Source organism: Diabrotica virgifera, chromosome 9, assembly GCF_917563875.1.
Source record: "Diabrotica virgifera virgifera chromosome 9, PGI_DIABVI_V3a".
Taxonomy (NCBI): domain Eukaryota; kingdom Metazoa; phylum Arthropoda; class Insecta; order Coleoptera; family Chrysomelidae; genus Diabrotica; species Diabrotica virgifera.
Window position 1 is genome coordinate 21,155,542 of NC_065451.1, and position 19,611 is coordinate 21,175,152.

At 31.0% G+C, this 19,611-nt stretch overlaps 1 protein-coding gene across 6 annotated transcripts in view; it reads left to right on the plus strand.

Annotated features, from left to right (window-relative positions):
• The window catches only part of LOC126892177 (zinc finger protein 493-like), a 97,941-nt gene that overhangs the window by 32,593 nt on the left and 45,737 nt on the right, over positions 1–19,611 (plus strand). For 2 of the 6 annotated variants that reach the window (XM_050661652.1, XM_050661651.1), the window contains exon 1: positions 14,283–14,567. The exons of the other annotated variants lie outside the window; for them this stretch is intronic. In XM_050661652.1, the coding sequence (XP_050517609.1) occupies positions 14,333–14,567 (235 nt within the window). In that variant the 5' untranslated portion in view covers positions 14,283–14,332. Of the gene's footprint in view, positions 1–14,282; positions 14,568–19,611 lie in introns of those variants that run through there. 6 annotated transcript variants of the gene reach the window in all.

Below are 19,611 nucleotides of genomic sequence, written 5' to 3' on the forward strand. Positions count from 1 at the left end.
GCAACTATGATATGAGAATTATAAAAAAAATGCATTACAATCCAGATCCCGTAATTTTTTGAGCATTATTAGTGAGTACAAAGACATACATAGTAAATTTGGGTCAATGTCTCCACCAACAAAACTTATATCCTGGGAAAAATCAGGATACGTTCGGAATATGCAGCGCGAATAAATCTGTAATATATATTATAGCTTAGCTCGCCGTGCGTGGCGCGCTTAAAAATCCAATTTATTTATGATGGGATATTTCAGATGCATATTTTATAAGTTTATGAACTTGGCAACGCTGTAACCAATCTGACTCGTAGTCAGTGGGGGATCCAGGAGGGGGGGGGGCGATCGAGACACGGGCCCTGGGCCCTGATTCTAATTCATTTCGACAGTCGCAATTTCATTTCGACACCGCCATGACAGCCGCAGAATATAGCGATTCTTATTCATTTCGATATTAGTTACAACTGGGGATATTAACCTTATCATGTTGAGACTGCTCAGAATTTGGGTTGGCGCTCCCGTTTATTGGAACTTGTTGATAGTCTGGGAAAATTATCGAAAAAAATGCAATTTTTGGGAAAAATTATTTACCAGCTATTTTATTGCTAAAATCGAATCTTAAGATTGCATATACAGTGCGTCCATAAAGTAACGCATAAATTCATTATTTCGTAAACCAGCGACATTAATGAAAAATCCTGAAACGGGTCGATTTTTATTTTTAGATTCAGATTTTTTGGCATATATATTATACTAGTGACGTCATCCATCTGGGCGCGATGACGTAATCGATGATTTTTTTAAATGAGAATGGTCATGTGATAGGTCATTTGAAAGGGTATTCAATTCTCTATTCACTAATATAAACATTTACCTAATTATTTATACAAGGTGTTCAAAAAACATTTTTTTAATTAAAATAATTGAAACAAAAAGAAGAATGTACGTAATTTATTTAATTCAAAATACGTTTTACTGTTGTCAGAAAACAGGAAAAAAATGTTTATTTGAGAAATAAATATTGTTTTTTGCTTAAATTCAATGTTAAAGCTGCCACCCACCTGTCGCTTGGCAGTTTGAACATTTCGTTTAAGCGAAAATCAATGTTTATTTGTCAAATAAAATTTTTTTCTGTTTACTGACAGTAGTAAAATGTATTTTGAATTAAATAATTACATTATATTCTTCTTTTTGTCTCACTTATTTTAATTAAAAAATGTTTTTTGAACACACTGTATAAATAATTATGTTAATGTTTATATTCTTGGATAGAGAATTGAATACCCTTTTAAATGAGCTATCATATGACCCCTATTCTCATTTAAAAAAATCATCGATTACGTCATCACGCCCAGATGGATGACTTCACTAGTATGATATATATGCCAAAAAACCGTAATTTAAAAATAAAAATCGACGTGTTTCGGGAATTTTCCTAAAGTAACCAGTTTACGAAATAACGGATTTATGCGTTACTTTATTAGTAATATGGGGTATGACAAGTCCGCAGAAAGTGTGTTATTTTATTTATAAACAAATTAGCCCTTCTAAATCTTCTTTATTTTTCAATTAGTGGTCTGTAACTCCTAAAATTTTTCCTTTGAGCCAAAAACACTCAAATAAAAATTCACCGTAATTTAGTTCTGCACAAAGTTATTTTTTTTTCCGATTTCCTTCAACAAAAATTTTACTCAGAAAGTCCGAGTTTTCCCAAAAAATCTGCAATTTTTAATTAAAATTTTAGGGAAGTACCTAATTATTTATCAATAATTAAATAATTGATGACATGAAAGATTTATTATAATAGATTATACAGAGGGGCTAAATTATGGAATAAATTCATTTCTTTAAAACGGGCGATTTTGGAGCAAAATCCCGAAAGAGGTCGATTTTTATTTTTAAATTAGAATTTTTTGGCATATATTTCTTACTAGTGACGTCATCCATCTGAGCGTGATGACGTAATCGATAATTTTGTTAATGGGAATAGGGGTCGTGTGGTAGGTCATTTGAAAGGGCGTTCAATTCTCTATTCAGTAATATAAACATTATTCTCATTAGGTATTTATACAGGGTTGCCAAAAAAATTTTTGAATTAAATTAATTGGCGCAAAAAGAAGAATGTATGTAATTTATTTAACTCAAAATACATTGTACTGCTGTCAGAAAATAGAAGAAAAGGTTTATTTCACAAATAAGCATTTCTTTTCGCTTAAATTAAATCACAAACAGCCTCCCTCCTACGTACTTATTAATCAATGCTCCTACCTATTGGCAGTTTGAACATTTAATTTAAGCTAAAAGCAATGTTTATTTGCAAAATAAACATTTTTTTCTATTTTCTGACAGCAATAGAATATATTTTGAGTTAAATAAATTACATGCATTCTTCTTCTTGCGTCAATTAATTTAATTTAAAAATTTTTTTGGCCTCCCTGTATAAATAATGATATTAATGTTTATAATACTGAATAGAGAATTGAACGCCTTTGTAAATGAGCTACAACACGAACCCCTATTCCTATTTAAAAAAATAATCGATTACGTCATCACGCTCGGATGGATGACGTCACTAGTTTGAAATATATGCCAAGAAATTTAATTTAAAAATAAAAATCGACCTGTTTCGGGATTTTTCTCTAAAATCGTCCATTTTAGAGAAAATGAATTTATTCCATAATTTAGCCCCTCTCTGTATATCAGGAAACAGGCGACAATCTAACCAATAGTTTAGCAATAATTAAAATGTTAATTAAAAAATTTCGGTAGAAATAATAACCAGAAAGATTATGATACACCAGAATAACTATGATTTTCGTATAAAAAAGCACTATCTATTCAACGTACCTTACAGGATTGAAATTGGACCATTTGAGCGGTCTTAGGAATGTTATAAAGAAACAATTTTTTGGCTTATAAACAAATAGAACCCCTCAGAAAATATTAGATTTAATTAAATTAAGTTAACGCTGTTGAAAAGGGCACGGCTTCTGTGTCCTTTTCGAAGAAAAACAAATTGAATTGCGAGGAGTGATTCCAGGTATAACCGGTCAAATTTGACCGGCATTTGCGACAGAGTTATAAACAACAGGATTTTAATCTTTGAACCATTAGATACCTTTTAATTCCGGTCTTCTTTGTACATACAAATTTTCATATCTTCAAGACACTTATAACAAAAAAGATTTATGTCACTGTTACCAAATTATTTAATTATTGATAAATAATTACTTCCCTCAAATTTTAGTTGAAAATTAAAGATTTTGTTTGGAAAACCCGAATTTTCCGAGGAAAATTTCCGTCGAAGGAAATTGGAATAAATTATCAATGTGCAGAATTAAATTACTGTCAATTTTTATGTGAGTGTTTTGGTTTAAAGTTAAAATTTTCGGAGTTATAGAGCAATAATAAAAAAAAGATTTCGGAGCCCTAATTTGTTTATAAACAAAATAGCACACTTTCTGTGGACTTTGCACAGCTATATTACTAATATAGGAAATCTTAAGATTTGATTTCAGCATGTCCAGCAATAAAATAGCTGGTAATTAATTTTTCTTGTTTTTTACTAATTTTCCCAGATTATTACCTTACATCTTTCATTGAGTTGATGATTCATGTTGTGGACATTCTCAATTATTATATTTCTAATTTAATACTATTCTATCTAATTCCTCAAAACAAGCAAATTTCAATTAAACCCAGAGCTATATTATAATACCTTTTGCTTTAGTTTTCCTTGCAAGAAATAAACAAAACACATCTAAACTAAACCTAACCTCGCTTTTGGCCATTCATTCATCTCCGTGTCAAATAATTTCGACAGTCGAAATTATAATATCAACACCCTTTTTAAAGTCGCTATTAATTTCGATAGTCGCTATTTCATGACGTCACTTCGTTAGTTCAACTAAAATCCACAAGGCTCGCACAATCGCATTTCAACCGTCGCCATATTGAAAGCGACTTGTTTAGTGTCGAAATTTGATTTAGAATCAGGGCCCTGATTCTAAATCAAATTTCGACCAAAAACAAGTCGCTTTCAATATGGCGACGGTTGAAATGCGATTGTGCGAGCCTTGTGGATTTTAGTTGAACTAACGAAGTGACGTCATGAAATAGCGACTATCGAAATTAATAGCGACTTTTAAAAGGGTGTTGATATTATAATTTCGACTGTCGAAATTATTTGACACGGAGATGAATGAATGGCCAAAAGCGAGGTTAGGTTTAGTTTAGATGTGTTTTGTTTATTTCTTGCAAGGAAAACTAAAGCAAAAGGTATTATAATATAGCTGGGTTTAATTGAAATTTGCTTGTTTTGAGGAATTAGATAGAATAGTATTAAATTAGAAATATAATAATTGAGAATGTCCACAACATGAATCATCAACTCAATGAAAGATGTAAGGTAATAATCTGGGAAAATTAGTAAAAAACAAGGAAAATTAATTACCAGCTATTTTATTGCTGGACATGCTGAAATCAAATCTTAAGGTTTCCTATATTAGTAATATAGCTGTGCAAAGTCCACAGAAAGTGTGCTATTTTGTTTATAAACAAATTAGCGCTCCGAAATCTTTTTTTATATTATTGCTCTATAACTCCGAAAATTTTAAATTTAAACCTAAACACTCACATAAAAATTGACAGTAATTTAATTCTGCACATTGATAATTTATTCCAATTTCCTTCGACGGAAATTTTCCTCGGAAAATTCGGGTTTTCCAAACAAAATCTTTAATTTTCAACTAAAATTTGAGGGAAGTAATTATTTATCAATAATTAAATAATTTGGTGACAGTGACATAAATCTTTTTTGTTTTTTTGTTATGAGTGTCTTGAAGATATGAAAATTTGTATGTACAAAGAGGACCGGAATTAAAAGGTATCTAATGGTTCAAAGATTAAAATCCTGTTGTTTATAACTCGGTCGCAAATGCCGGTCAAATTTGACCGGCTATACCTGGAATCAGTCCTCGCAATTCAATTTGTTTTTCTTCGAAAAGGACACAGAAGCCGTGCCCTTTTCAACAGCGTTAACTTAATTTAATTTAATCTAATATTTTATGAGGGGTTCTATTTGTTTATAAGCCAAAAAATTGATTCTTTATAACATTCCTGAGACCGCTCAAATGGTCCAATTTCAATCCTGTAAGGTACGTTGAATAGGTATAGTGCTTTTTTATACGAAAATCATAGTTATTCTGGTGTATCATAATCTTGCTGGTTATTATTTCGACCAAAATTTTTTAATTAACATTTTAATTATTGCTGAACTATTGGTTAGATTGTCGCCGGTCTCCTGATATACAGAGAGGGGCTAAATTATGGAATAAATTCATTTTCTCTAAAATGGACGATTTTAGAGAAAAATCCCGAAACAGGTCGATTTTTATTTTTAAATTAAATTTCTTGGCATATATTTCAAACTAGTGACGTCATCCATCCGAGCGTAATGACGTAATCGATTATTTTTTTAAATAGGAATAGGGGTTCGTGTTGTAGCTCATTTACAAATGCGTTCAATTCTCTATTTAGTATTATAAACATTAATATCATTATTTATACAGGGAGGAAAAAAAAATTTTTGAATTAAATTAATTGACGCAAAAAGAAGAATGCATGTAATTTATTTAACTCAAAATACATTCTATTGCTGTCAGAAAATAGAAAAAATGTTTATTTTGCAAATAAACATTGCTTTTAGCTTAAATTAAATGTTCAAACTGCCAATAGGTAGGAGGGAGGCTGTTTGTGATTTAATTTAAGCGAAAAGAAATGTTTATTTGTGAAATAAACCTTTTTTTCTATTTTCTGACAGCAGTACAATGTATTTTGAGTTAAATAAATTACATACATTCTTCTTTTTGCGCCAATTAATTTAAGTCAAAAAAATTTTTTGGCCACCCGGTATAAATACCTAATGATATTAATGTTTATATTACTGAATAGAGAATTGAACACCCTTTCAAATGACCTACCACACGACCCCTATTCCCATTAACAAAATTATCGATTACGTCATCACGCTCAGATGGATGACGTCACTAGTATGAAATATATGCCAAAAAATTGTAATTTAAAAATAAAAATCGACCTCTTTCGGGATTTTGCTTCAAAATCGTCCGTTTTAAAGAAATGAATTTATTCCATAATTTAGCCCCTCTGTATAATCTACTATAATAAATCTTTCATGTCATCAATTATTTAATTATTGATAAATAATTAGGTACTTCCCTAAAATTTTAATTGAAAATTGCAGATTTTTTGGGAAAACTCGGATTTTCTGAGTAAAATTTTTTTGAAGGAAATCGGAAAAAAAATAACTTTGTGCAGAACTAAATTAGGGTGAATTTTTATTTGAGTGGTTTTGGCTCAAAGGAAAAATTTTAGGAGTTACAGACCACTAATTGAAAAAAAAAAAGAAGATTTAGGAGTGCTAATTTGTTTATAAATAAAATAACACACTTTCTGCGGACTTGTCATACCCCATATTAATATTACTAATATATGCAATCTTAAGATTCGATTTTAGCAATAAAATAGCTGGTAAATAATTTTTCCCAAAAATGGCATTTTTTCGATAATTTTCCCAGACTATTCTCGTTAACAAATTCCAATAAACCGGAGCGCCAGGGTTGCCAGATTGGGGGAATTTCCCCCAAATTTGGGGTATTTTTTCTTGTTTGGGGGATTTTTTGGGGGTATGCACTGAATGGGGGATTTTTTGGAGGAAAATTTTTTCGCATTGGGGTTTTTTGGGGTATAATTTTAAGCACACATTCCATTGCTTGGCCGATTTTGAATTTCAAGTTATAAACTGTGATTCACAAAAATCTTTGAATATAAATTCATTTACAGTCGATTCTGCCATCTAGTACAAACTACTTAACTTATTTTGTAAAGCATTACAGTTTTCTTCACTAGCGACACAACAAAATTTGGTTTTTGGGCGCTTGATGGTGTATTTAAATATTCATAATGGTACCTATGTGAAACACAGAAAATTGTATCTTCAAGTTTAACTTTATTTACTATTCTAGAATTAACTTTGAAGAAGGTTATATTTCTGGTGTGTTCAATAATAAGCATAATTAATTTAAATTAGTGTTTGTAGACGTGTTAATCTAAAAATATGCCTAAAGAAAAGGAGTATACCCGAAAATACCGACTTGCTTGGGAATCGGATGCGGAACTTAAAGAAAGGTAATCTGTTTAATAGAATTTTAATGGTGTGGGTCATTAATAATTAATTATTCTATGTATGATGGATTGGTCCTGTATCAGAAGATGACACAAAATCATTTTGTGATATGTAAATGGCAGATTTACAATATATTGTATAAAATCTACTAAAATTTACACTGGTACAATGACACTTGACAGCCAAAAAAGAAGAAAAAATGACAGATGACAGCCCAAAAAGAAGAAGAAATGACAGATGACAGCTCATAAAAAGAAGAAGAAATGGCAGATGAATTTTGGGGGATTTTTTTTTTTAAAATGTCATTTTTGGGGGAATTTGTAGTTCAGGTTGGGGGAATTATATAAATCGGTCTGGCAACCCTGCGGAGCGCCAACACAAATTCTGAGCAGTCTCAACATGATAAGGTTAATATCCCCAGTTGTAACTAATATCGAAATGAATAAGAATCGCTATACTCTGCGGCTGTCATGGCGGTGTCGAAATGAAATTGCGACTGTCGAAATGAATTAGAATCAGGCCCACGGTTAAACCAAGGTCCCTATACCATAGGTTGTATGGTAACTTTGACATTGACAAATAAAATATTGTCATCGTGACGTCACCCAGACGATCAATTTTACGAATTGTTTGTAAACATAATAGGATACGTGGTTTGGAGGCTATATTTTGTTATTAAATATCGTTAGTGTTTTAATTTGTGTTTATATCTTGAGATATAATGTATCTATAGATATCATTAAGTGTTTTTAGTATAATAACTTAAAGCCAAAACTCTTTTACAAGTGTTAAGATACATTTTAATGTGGTTGTATTAAGTACCTACTTACTGGATTTTCTTTCTGCTGTATTGTATAGTAAAGAACATTCTTGTATAGAGACATTACAGTTCTGTAATGTCTCTTGCGGTTCTTCACATCAAGTTTACATCATCTGTGTAGGTTGCAATCTGCTTAGACTTATTGAACAATATATCTAATTAAGTCTATAGATTAATAGATCTATTATATGTAATTGTTTCATATAAAATTATAACCAATATTGCAGCCATCTGAAGATCGTTTGAATAAACAATTATAAACTAAATGAATATATAAAATGGGGAAAATTCCCTTTATTGCACTGAAATTGTATTTTTTTATAATTTACTGTTAATGTAAAACTTCACAGGTACCTATTGAATGGAATCATAATGTTTTAATAGTTTTAGATATTACAATCCAGTACCTAACGTAATCAGATGCTCTTATGTTAAACTTAAGGGAAAAACTACTAATTTTGATACATAAATCTTTAGTTGAATCTCTTTTTCACCATGGTTTACATGTTAGGAGGAATTTATAATACTGTACTACATGCATTATTCCCAATTCAAAATTATTATATACCTACTCAAAATCATTTAAAAAAGTAAATTGTATTCAACCCATTATTAATATACCTAGGATATTTGAATGATTTAGTCCCATATATACACAAGAAAGAATCTCGTTCTGCTTTAATTAAGTAGTAATGCTATTCTACTGCATATATTTAATTGCAATTATATTCTATGATTTTTGTAACTCTACAGGTATCTACCACATTTTTTAAAGAATATATGAAATAAATAGTCATTAAAAATCCAAACGTATTTTTTTTAAATATACACATTTTCAATACATTCCTACTTTCCGAGTTCATTTCAATGAGTGAAGTGAATGAATTTGTATGCAGCATTCTGGGTGACGTCACTCCCGCCATTAGATTCTCGACGCTGATTGGTGGAAAGTTACCATGCAACCTGTCTATTTATGAACCTTGCGGTTAAACACACAAACCATACATACTCATAGACGTTTCACGTAAATTGTCAAGGTCAAGACAGCAAATTAGTTACCATTCCAATCAAGAGATGTCGCTGTCAGTCAATTCTCTTGTCATATTTAACAACTGACAGTTGACAATTAAATTAATTTTTATTTACTTTTTATTTTCGTTGTGTCTAGGTACACGCTAAAATGTACGCAAATAAAAAAGTTAAACTTCATCAAGCTAGTGACTATTTAGCGTGGGCAGTGACTGTATATTTTGATACAAGCTATTTTGATATGTTTAGTGTTTGTTTGATAGAAAAATATTTGTTATGACGTTTAATTCTACGCTACACAACGTGTTTGGAAAACTTTTTTTGACGTCACGACTATCACGGTCTATTCCCTCTAAAATGAGACACAACACAAACACAAAAGAGAAGAGAGGTCAAGTCAAGGTCAAAGTGTCAAAGGATAGGGCATAGGCATAGCCACCTTTACTTAACAAGCCATGAAGTTGAAACTTGGCAACATCTATTGGTAGACCGATTAATTCTGACAGTTCTCATTTGTTTTTAAATAATTTTCACTTTATTTATAGAGAAACTGAAATATTTTACAATATTTCGTGCCAAAAATTATAAATAACATTAAAAGGTATGTTATTAAGATGATTTTAGTTCAATATAATATATTTTTATATAAACTTGAGTGCATATAGAAATCCGTCCACTTAAAAATTTTGTCATTTTTAATGTCTCATATTTCCTAAACCTGTTGGCAGATTTAAGTGATTTTTATAATATGTTATAGCCTAATTCTTTAACAATACCGCTGTAATAATATTGTTGCTAAATAGTTAAATTTTTATGGTGTACCGGGCATTTAAAAAATACTGAAATTAAAACCCAACTATCGACTCCGGTTTTCTTAATATTCTGTTTTTTTTATTAATTCGCTTATGTTTAACAACTAGATTTGTTCTTTATCAATTCAGGGTGTTTCTAAATAAGTGCGACAAACTTTAAGGGGAAATGAACAAAATGAAAAATTTTGACGCCTGTATTTTAAAGGTAATCATTTTTTTTTTTCGAATTCTGAGAAAACTAATAAGTATTTTTGAAAAATTTAAACGCAGAATAAAAGATTACTTTATTGCCGAGGGCCAAAAATCCCTTAGAATGAATAAAAAGTTTTTTTTAATGCCATATTTGAAACTAAGAATCACACTAAATTTTCTTAGTTTTTCACCCCTGTAACTTATTAAAATAAACATAGAAGTTTTCAGGGACTTTGGGTCCTTGGTCCTAACGTAATCTTTCACTCTGCGTTTAAATTTTTGAAAAATACTTATTAGTTTTCTTAGGATTCGAAAAAAATGAATCCCGTTTATATTCTTGTTATTGGTTTTTTTTTGTATAATAAACGTTACTTACAAGGAATTACTTTTAATATTATTTTGTACAAACTTTCAATTAATAATATTTTCTTGTTCGACTCAAAAAATACTATAAATTTTACCAGAATTTGTACTTTAAAATCGTAGTTTCGAAAGCGGTAGTCCGAAAGTCAGACTACGGACGTCATCAATTGCGACGTTGCCTTTTTCTCTTCATGGCTTGTAAAGTAAAGGTGGCTATGGCATAGGGCAAACCGTTCACAATTTTCTGGCGACGCCTGGTGGCAAATTTGAAAAGCATCAACTCAAGGAAAACATTGACTTTGCCATTCATTTGTGTACATATTTGCGGTCAGTTTATGTTGTAATTAACAATAATTTCGACTTAAAAAAACTATTGCAGTGTTCCTCAGTATTCATTCCTATTATACTCTACGTAATGACCTAAATTAACCAATGCCAAATCACACATTTTGTTAATTTAACGTTTGTATTAAACGTAGTATTTTTTTAATGTTTAAGCGACTGCAAAATTAAATAAATAAATGAAATGTAGTATATATTCTGTACATAGAATGTACATTTTTATGCAAAATATCCCGGCCACCTCGTAGTTTCCAGAACACAGTTATTATAGAATAAATTCACCTACTTAGTTTCCAGTTTTTATTTAATTAAAAATTGTTATCTGTTGGTGTAAAATAAACTGTAGTGCACCTATTAATTAAATTAAAAACAAAATTAGGAATCCTAAAATAGACTACTAATTTTTAGAACGTTGTGTGATTATCGGGGGGCCAGATTTTTTTATGAAAAAAAAGGTAAAAACAAATCGGTAGTTAGCATCAAATTTTAATGAATGCATACAGATTAAACATAATTTTGAGTCGTCTTTAACTTAAAAGATGTCTTAGTTACAAAACTTAGTGGTTACTTTGGCAAAACACTCCTGTAAATGATTTTAATTTAACGTTTTAGAACTATGAATTCAAATGACAAAATGAATTGTTTTCCTAGAGTTGTCGTCCATCTTTGAAATTTTGAGCGCCCTCTGTTGGAATTTAATTTTGCGAATACTGTGTTTAACCACAAACCATACATACTTATTGGCTCCGTGCGTCTCCCCTCTATTCACAGTCACGTGACACGCTGTCAGATTTTGTAAGGACGTTTTAACATTGAGTCTTATGGGATTATTTTGTTAAACTTGAATATTTTATTTTATAGTGATAATAACTGAATACCATTGTTAGAATTCATTAGTTATTAATTTATTCTGTAATTTATAGTGCAACAAAAATATTTTCTTTTTCGTTAATAAAGATTTATTGACATAAACTGCGATAGTGAGGTTATGTATACAAAATCAAACTGATGATCAATATTGGAAAGTGAAGAATTTATATCAGATTAAGTGCGTTTTTATTTGCTGTTTATATTAATACATAATATCACTAGCGTGATACGGCATTTTTTTTAAATGTTTCATTTAAACATACACAAAGCGTCCTTATAAAATTTCAAAAAACCGCCACCATGAGCAGGTCGGTTGATTTTGCTTTGACACTTTGTTAACGCTCGGAGCGAATAGACGTTTCACGACCATGTTAATCTTTCGGATCGAATTAACGCCATCTCTTGATTGGAATGGGAACTAAAATGACAAATTTTAGTTACGTGAGCATTTCAAATTATAAATTTTGCGGGATTTTTGATGAAATTTCGCAGGAAATTAAAACAACAGAAAGACAGTTCAATGTTTTATTCCATATTTTACTGAAAACTTCAAATATTCCAATTTGTTTTTAAAATGCTAAACACTACTGCTATGTGTCACGTGAAAGCACTGATGTGTATCGACTTAAATGAAAATTTTTGAAAGAATCTTGTAGGATGATTGTTTAGTTAGATAAATACCTTATAATCTTTTACAAACTTCCAAAAATATATAGGTCCGAAATGTTGATGACACACTTGCCTATTGGAATAAACTGTTTCAGGATCTATGTTTTTTTTTGTTTTTTTTTCTTTGTTTTTTTTTTAATGTGGAGAAACACAACACGGGATGATCAATGTAAACTAAAAATTCTACTCATAAAAATGGAGAGGAGGTTAATACACTTGATTAAAATTGTGATTAAATCTAATTAAAAACGTAACACCACTATAATAAAATAATTAAGCCACAAACTGTAAAATAAAACGCTGTGTCTAGGTACACGCTAATGTGTACGCAAATAAAAAAGTTAGGTACACGCTTAAACGTCATCAAGTCAGTGACGTCATTATTTAGCGTGTACTATGACTGGGTTTTTTGGTACACGCTAATTTGAGCCGCGTGTATGCTGTGGTATTAAGTATCGCGAGTGTCAGAGTGTGCGGTTAGAATTTGTCCAATCGGGTTATGTGTACACTTTAATATTGATTTGTAAAGAGTTTCCTTATTTTTTACTTGTTTAGTGTTTTTTTTTAAATTAACTGTATGCAGCGTGGACAATTATTTAGTTCTTTTAATGAGTTTAACAACATTCTAAAACAGTATGAAAAAGATAAGAGACAAAAATTCGTGCTTAAGCGGTAGCAGAAGTAATAAGATAAAATATACGGGGCGATTGATTAGTGTGATAAAGCTCAGAAGATCCGCTATAGTAATAGATAGCAATAAAAGTTAGTATCAAAAATTTTAGCAAACTTTGAGCTTCATATTACAAAATTACTAAAATTAATTAGAATGTTACAGGGCGTTCGATAATATACTGGCGGACGAAACTTATGTTTTTTAAATGGAACACCCTATATTTTATTTTATGTTCGAAATCTTCTTAACTTCCATATCACAAAAATATAAAGGTTTATTATGTTATACAGGATATTTACAAAGTTATAACCAATTTTCTATGAAAATCGAAACAAGTTCAACTTCCTATACGCTGTGAGCTTCGCTGGTGTCGCTCCTGGCGGATTACTAATCAACTTTCACTGGTAATTTTTAAATTTATTATTTAATTGTTATCGCTTAATATTTACAACGCAAAAAAGTAATTAAATTATAATCGATTTTTTTAAGATTTTGCTAATCATTTTGACGTTCTATTGATAAAATATGGATTTCTTACTTCGGATACTTTCACAATTATCGTGTAGATGGCGGTAAGATTAATATATTAATTTATAATTAGATATTATGGAACATTAAAAAAACTTAAATTCAGTATTTAAAACGTATTGTATATTTAAGGTAAAATATATAACACAGCTTTGACAAACTAATACTTTTTATAATTAATGTTTTTAATTTTAATTTTAAATTAATCACTTTGACATTTATGTCAAATTTCCAGTAATCGTTTACAGACTTGTCACTACTGGCGCTCGCGAATTTGTAAATATCCCTTCTACGTACGAGCTCACAGCTAAAAATAAACACCAAATAAACTGATATAATTAACTTACATATAAAAATTATTTTAGCAGTATGTTGTATATATCATGTTAACTAATATTTATTTTGTTTAACCTGAATATATACTTTTATATGCATATTGTTTTATTACAATTAAGTTTGAAACATCTGAATAGTTTTGCTTCCCTTCCCCTTCCCTTAATAAAAATATTTTCTATCAAACAAACAACAAACACTAAAAATATCAAAATAGCGTGTACCAAAATATAAAGTCACCGCGCACGCTTAATAATGACGTCACTGGCTTGATGAAGTTTAATTCGCGTGTACCTATCTTTTTTATTTGCGTACACGTTAGCGTGTACCTAGACACAGCGTTAATTCTATCTACCTAACTTTTTCATTTGCGTACACGGTAGCGTATACCCTAGACACAACGTGTTTGGAAAAATTTTGACGTTTTGACGTCACACTATCATGGTCCATACTTTTTGTGTGAAATTATTAATGAAATAGATAAAATCAATTGTAATCAAATGGAAGTAAAACAAGAGATTAGTGATGAATCTTGTAAAGTAGAAATAGAGTATAATGACCTGGATGAGGCTCTTCTGGATGGCTTTAAATGTGAAATCAAGGAAGAATCCAATAGGCAAAGTACACCTGGCACATCTGATTATTTAGACTTAAAGCTATACCCCATAAAAACTGAAATAGCAAAACATGGGAATAAACTTAACCCATTTGAAGAAAACCAACAAAATGAAACAGGTTAGTAAATTTGTATACACCAATTCCAATGTGTAACAAGTCAAAAATCATTCTTTCTCCTATGGCGCCACAGCCCAAGTCGGCCCCTGGTCTCCCCTAGCATCCGCCTCCAAGTATATCTGTCTCTGGCTGCTCTCCTCCAATTGTCCACCCTCAATGTCTCTTTAGCATCGGTTCTCTAGTTGTCTATTCATCTCTTCCTTGGTCTTCCTACTGGCTGACGTTCCACCATAGTTCTGCTAAGCGTTCTACTAGGTGTTCTGTCCTTATCCATTCTTATAAGGTGACCTGCCTAGCGCAATCTTTGTATTTTTGCCTAATTTGCTATAGAGGGTAAAGGTTACCTTAACACGTTCGCACCTGACTACCGCTATACTGGTAGTTCAAGTTTTCCATAATATGCTGACTACCACTTTACTGGCTCCCAGCTCTACTAATTTCAATGCTAAAAACCCATATCCATTTCTGAGGAACGTCTAGTATCAATAGGTTAGGTGCGAATGTGTTAATCTCCCATAATGAGGATAACCTACAGCTAATGGCACAAACTTTCAATACAGTGGCAAAGAACTCAACATGAAAATATCAACAGCTAAGACAAAATCTCTGGTAGTGTCAAGGGAACCCATAAGATGAAAATTAGTAATTAACAATGAACTAATTAAACAAGTCTCGAGATTCCAATATCTGGGAGTCGAAATATGTAGTTATGGAGATGTTAAAGAGCTTCTGAAAGCAAGCAAATAAAGCCAATTACGTGTCAGCGTGTCTGAGGGATGTCATCTGGAGACACAAAGATATGAGGCTGGAAGGGAAAGTATGCATAGACAAATCATGTGTAAGACCAATCATGACGTACACTGTAGAAACAAGACATGACACAGCAGAAACCAAGAGGATACTAAGAACATCAGAAATGAGAATGTTGAGGTTAATAACTGGGAAAACACTAAGAGACAGAATACAGAACCACAGAATAAGAGATCTTTGTAACATACAAGATATAGTACTGTGTGGAAGACAAAGATGATAGAGTGGAATCAGCATGTGACGAGAATGGACAGCGAGTGAATAGCCTGTATAGCCAGGGATTTGAATCCAACAGGCAAGAGACCAATAGGAAGGCCCTTTAAAAAGTGGCGAGATAGCTGGCAGTCAACATCACAGCTACAAATACAAGCTCAAAATCGCTTAAGAACAGGCCAAGAGGCCTAATATAAGAAGAAGATGAAAGCTATAGAGGGTTCTGTGTAATATTATTGGTATAACTTGTGGTTGAACTTTATTCTCCATATACCATTGTTGCAAATGGGTCAAAGTATCCTCCTTAATATTCATTCAAGTTTCATAGGCCAGTATTTGAATATAATTAAACAGTAACAATTATGGTCAGTAAATGTTCAATTTGTAAAAATTCTTTGGAGGATGAAGACAAAACGCTACTTGCGATAGCTGTCATTTAACAATGTATGCCACGTATAATTGCACTGGTCTATATGCATCAGAATTGAGAGCCGTAGTTATCCAGAAAAAGACTAGTATATTTTTGTCTTGAATGTCGATCGGCATTTAAGAAAATACCTGTTTTATTGCAACAGATTGACAAACTAAACATAGAAGTGAATACCATCAAAAATGATATCAAGCAGTTGAGGAAAGAAAAAGATAAGGAAACCAAGGAACTAAAAAATAAACTTGAAATATTAAAAAGCAATTTAAAAGGGAATAGTTTGTCGGATGAAAATACTCTTGCAGAAATATATGAACGTCAACAACGCTCAAATAATTTGATGATCTTTAATATGCCTGAATCCAACGATATGGAAGCAGTAAAGTCAGTCTTTATGAAAATTACCAATGATCCCATACCTATTCAAAAGACTGTTAGAGTAGGAAAGAAGAATAAGTCTGGTAACAGAAGCCTTAAAGTTGTTTTACCCAGTAATTATGATGTCCAAACTATATTAAAAGGCTGTCACAATTAAAAGGTTCGCATGTATTCATAACTCCTGATCTAACTCCAAAACAGCAAGCTTATGAGAAAAATATGAAGACGCAACTACAAGACCAGACTTCCAAGGGCGAACAAAATTTAATAATTAAGTATATTCGTGATTCGTATATTCGTACCTCAAATTGTTACAAAAATCTAATTTTTAACCATCTTCGTAAGTCTCCTTTTTCTATCTTTTATCAAAATTGTCGTGGATTGCACACTAAACTTCGTGTTGTTAGAAACAATTTGCAGGGAGTTTGTTGTGATATAATTATATTTACTGAAACTTGGTTAAATGACCAAATATTTGACTCAGAACTTGATCTTACTGATTATGTAATATATAGAAAGGACCGTTCTCACCTCACTAGTACTGCGAGCAGAGAGGGGGGGGTAGTTCTAATTGCAGTACGCTCATCTATCCCTAGTAAACTGCTGTAATCTTTTCCAGGTATAGAACAAATATATGTGGCTGTAGGCAGTACTAATTGTCCTCTTATTATGGGTGCGCTTTATTTTCCTCCTAAATCTGCTTTAGAAAAATATATCTCTTTCAATAACAGTATCGATAATCTTTCAAATACATTTCCCACCTCTCATTTCTGTATTGCAGGGGACTTCAACCTACACTGTTCTTGGTCTCATGATAATTTTTGTTCTACAGCAATTCCTGCTCCAGGCATTCCTCTAGTCGAAGAAGATGCTATAAATATGAATCATATATGTTCATATCAAAATCTTTTCCAATGCAATAACATCTATAATAATGTAAACTCATTACTTGATCTAGTTTTGGTTCATGATGAAAATTGCATTGTCGCAGAAGCTGATGAGGGATTAGTTGACCATAATAGTTTCCACCCTCCTTTATGCTTTAATTTAAACCGCTGAGATGTTTTAACTGATGAAATGAAAGCTGAAGGCTTTTTCTACGACTTTATATCAGCAAATTTTCAAGGTATTTCTGATTACTTAGACACAATATACCGGGATGAAATTTTCACAGACAAAAGTTTAGATGATATGGTCAATATACTTTATGATGTCTTATATGGCACTATCGATGTTTATGTACCAATGAAAAAGTTTTATACTGGCAATTTTCCTAAATGGTATACCCGAGAGTTAAGAAACTGCATCATTGCTAAAAAGAAAGCTCATAAGAAATTTAAAGTGACCAGGTTACCTCAAGACTATAATGAATTTTCTAGATTGAGGTCGATATGCAAGTCCTTATCAGGTCAAGCATACAATCAGTTTGTAGCAAATGTTGAACATACACTTCCCAGTAACATTAAAAGCTTCTGGAGGTTCGTAAATTCTAAAAGGAATAATAATAGTTCCGATCTCTGTAAAACTATTAAATTAGCAAACACTTTATCTCCGCATATTGATTTCTTTATGAACGACTTTACTGCGTTTTCCACACAATTACATTTATATTTAACTTAATGTTCTAATTTCAAGACTGATTTGTCAATTACTGTTATTGTCTTTGTTCTAAGATAAGTTGTATTTGTCAATTTCAAAATGTTCTAGCTTTCAATTGTTAAATGAGAGCAAGTAATTTTATTTTTTATTATTGTTTGTTATGTATATACCAATTTTGTACCTACTAGATATTATTTTTTCTAATTTGTGTGACATTTTAATTGTATCATGTACTAATGGACTTTGGTCAATAAATAAATAATAAATAAATATCTTTCTTTCAAAAGTATTAATAAGGTTTATTGTCTGTTCAGTCATGATGCACATTTCTACATCATATGTTACTATTGGCCCTATGATTGTTTTATATCCTCCTCAGTCCATAGGTCCAGCCAGCTGGACAATGTTTACTAATTTATTACACAGTTACTATTCGGGTTGAGCATCGCTGCATCCTATATTGCAGCATATTGGACTTCCTATTTATAAGTAAAATTTACTCGTTTGAAAAATTTGAGAACAACGCCTACTTCGGTAGTTTGTTGTTACATGTGGTGAAATTTTTTAAGTTATAATGGTGGCTCCACAAAAATACAGGAAGTTGTAGTGTTTTTCTGTACTTTAAAGTATTGGTCATTTTTAATGTACATTACTTGAGGTTTGGACGTATTTGTGGTAAATATATATTTGAAAGTAATTAAAAATGGACATGTTAGGGGTCCTCTAAACTGTTTGTCCAGCATTTTGGACATTGGGGCTTAGTCAGCAAAATATGTTACCATACTAACGTTTTTTAATAGGCTATTGATTATATTCAAAATAAGATAGCTAAAAGGAACTATAACGTTAACGGGGTTTTATTATTTGATATGGTCAGTGGACATCTATATATGAAAAAACCGCGGAGTGCTACCATTTAAAGGGGTGCGTTTTTGAGAAATGGGTGAATTAGTCCCTGGGCACAGGTTACATTAAGATGAGTTCTATGCACTTTTGGTACAAATACGTCTACATTAAAATTGTTCCTCGTTAAATTTCCTATCTAAATATAACTTTTTAAAGTCAAAGATACTTTTTTTTACAAAAATATATTCAAAAGAAAAAGCACAAAGAAACCCAAAAGAAAAATTTTGTTTTTTGTCCCATAACTTTTGTCCACGGGGATATAGGTATAGACATTGCTTCACAGAAAAAAAATTTACATATTTTTTCTTTAAAATGGTGTTTTGTAGAGGTCATTAGGATTTATAGTTTTCGAAATATGATTTTTTAAAGTTCGCCACTCACAGCAATTTTGGGAAATTTTCCTTGTTATTTCGCAAATATTGTTCTGTAACTTTTTTCTACATAACTTTAGGTATATGCAATGGTACACGTAATAGGAATAGAAATCAATTACCTTTAAAATGGTCTACTGTATAACGTTGTACGACTTTTTTTAAAGAGATTATGGTTTTTGATGATTTTATACTTTTAACGATTTTTTTATAATATAATATAAAAATAAAATAAAATTATTATATAATATATTATATATTATATAATACCTAATATAAAAAAATATTATTTTTTACATTTTTTTACAATTGTTTTTGAAATTTCTCATAAATTTTTTTT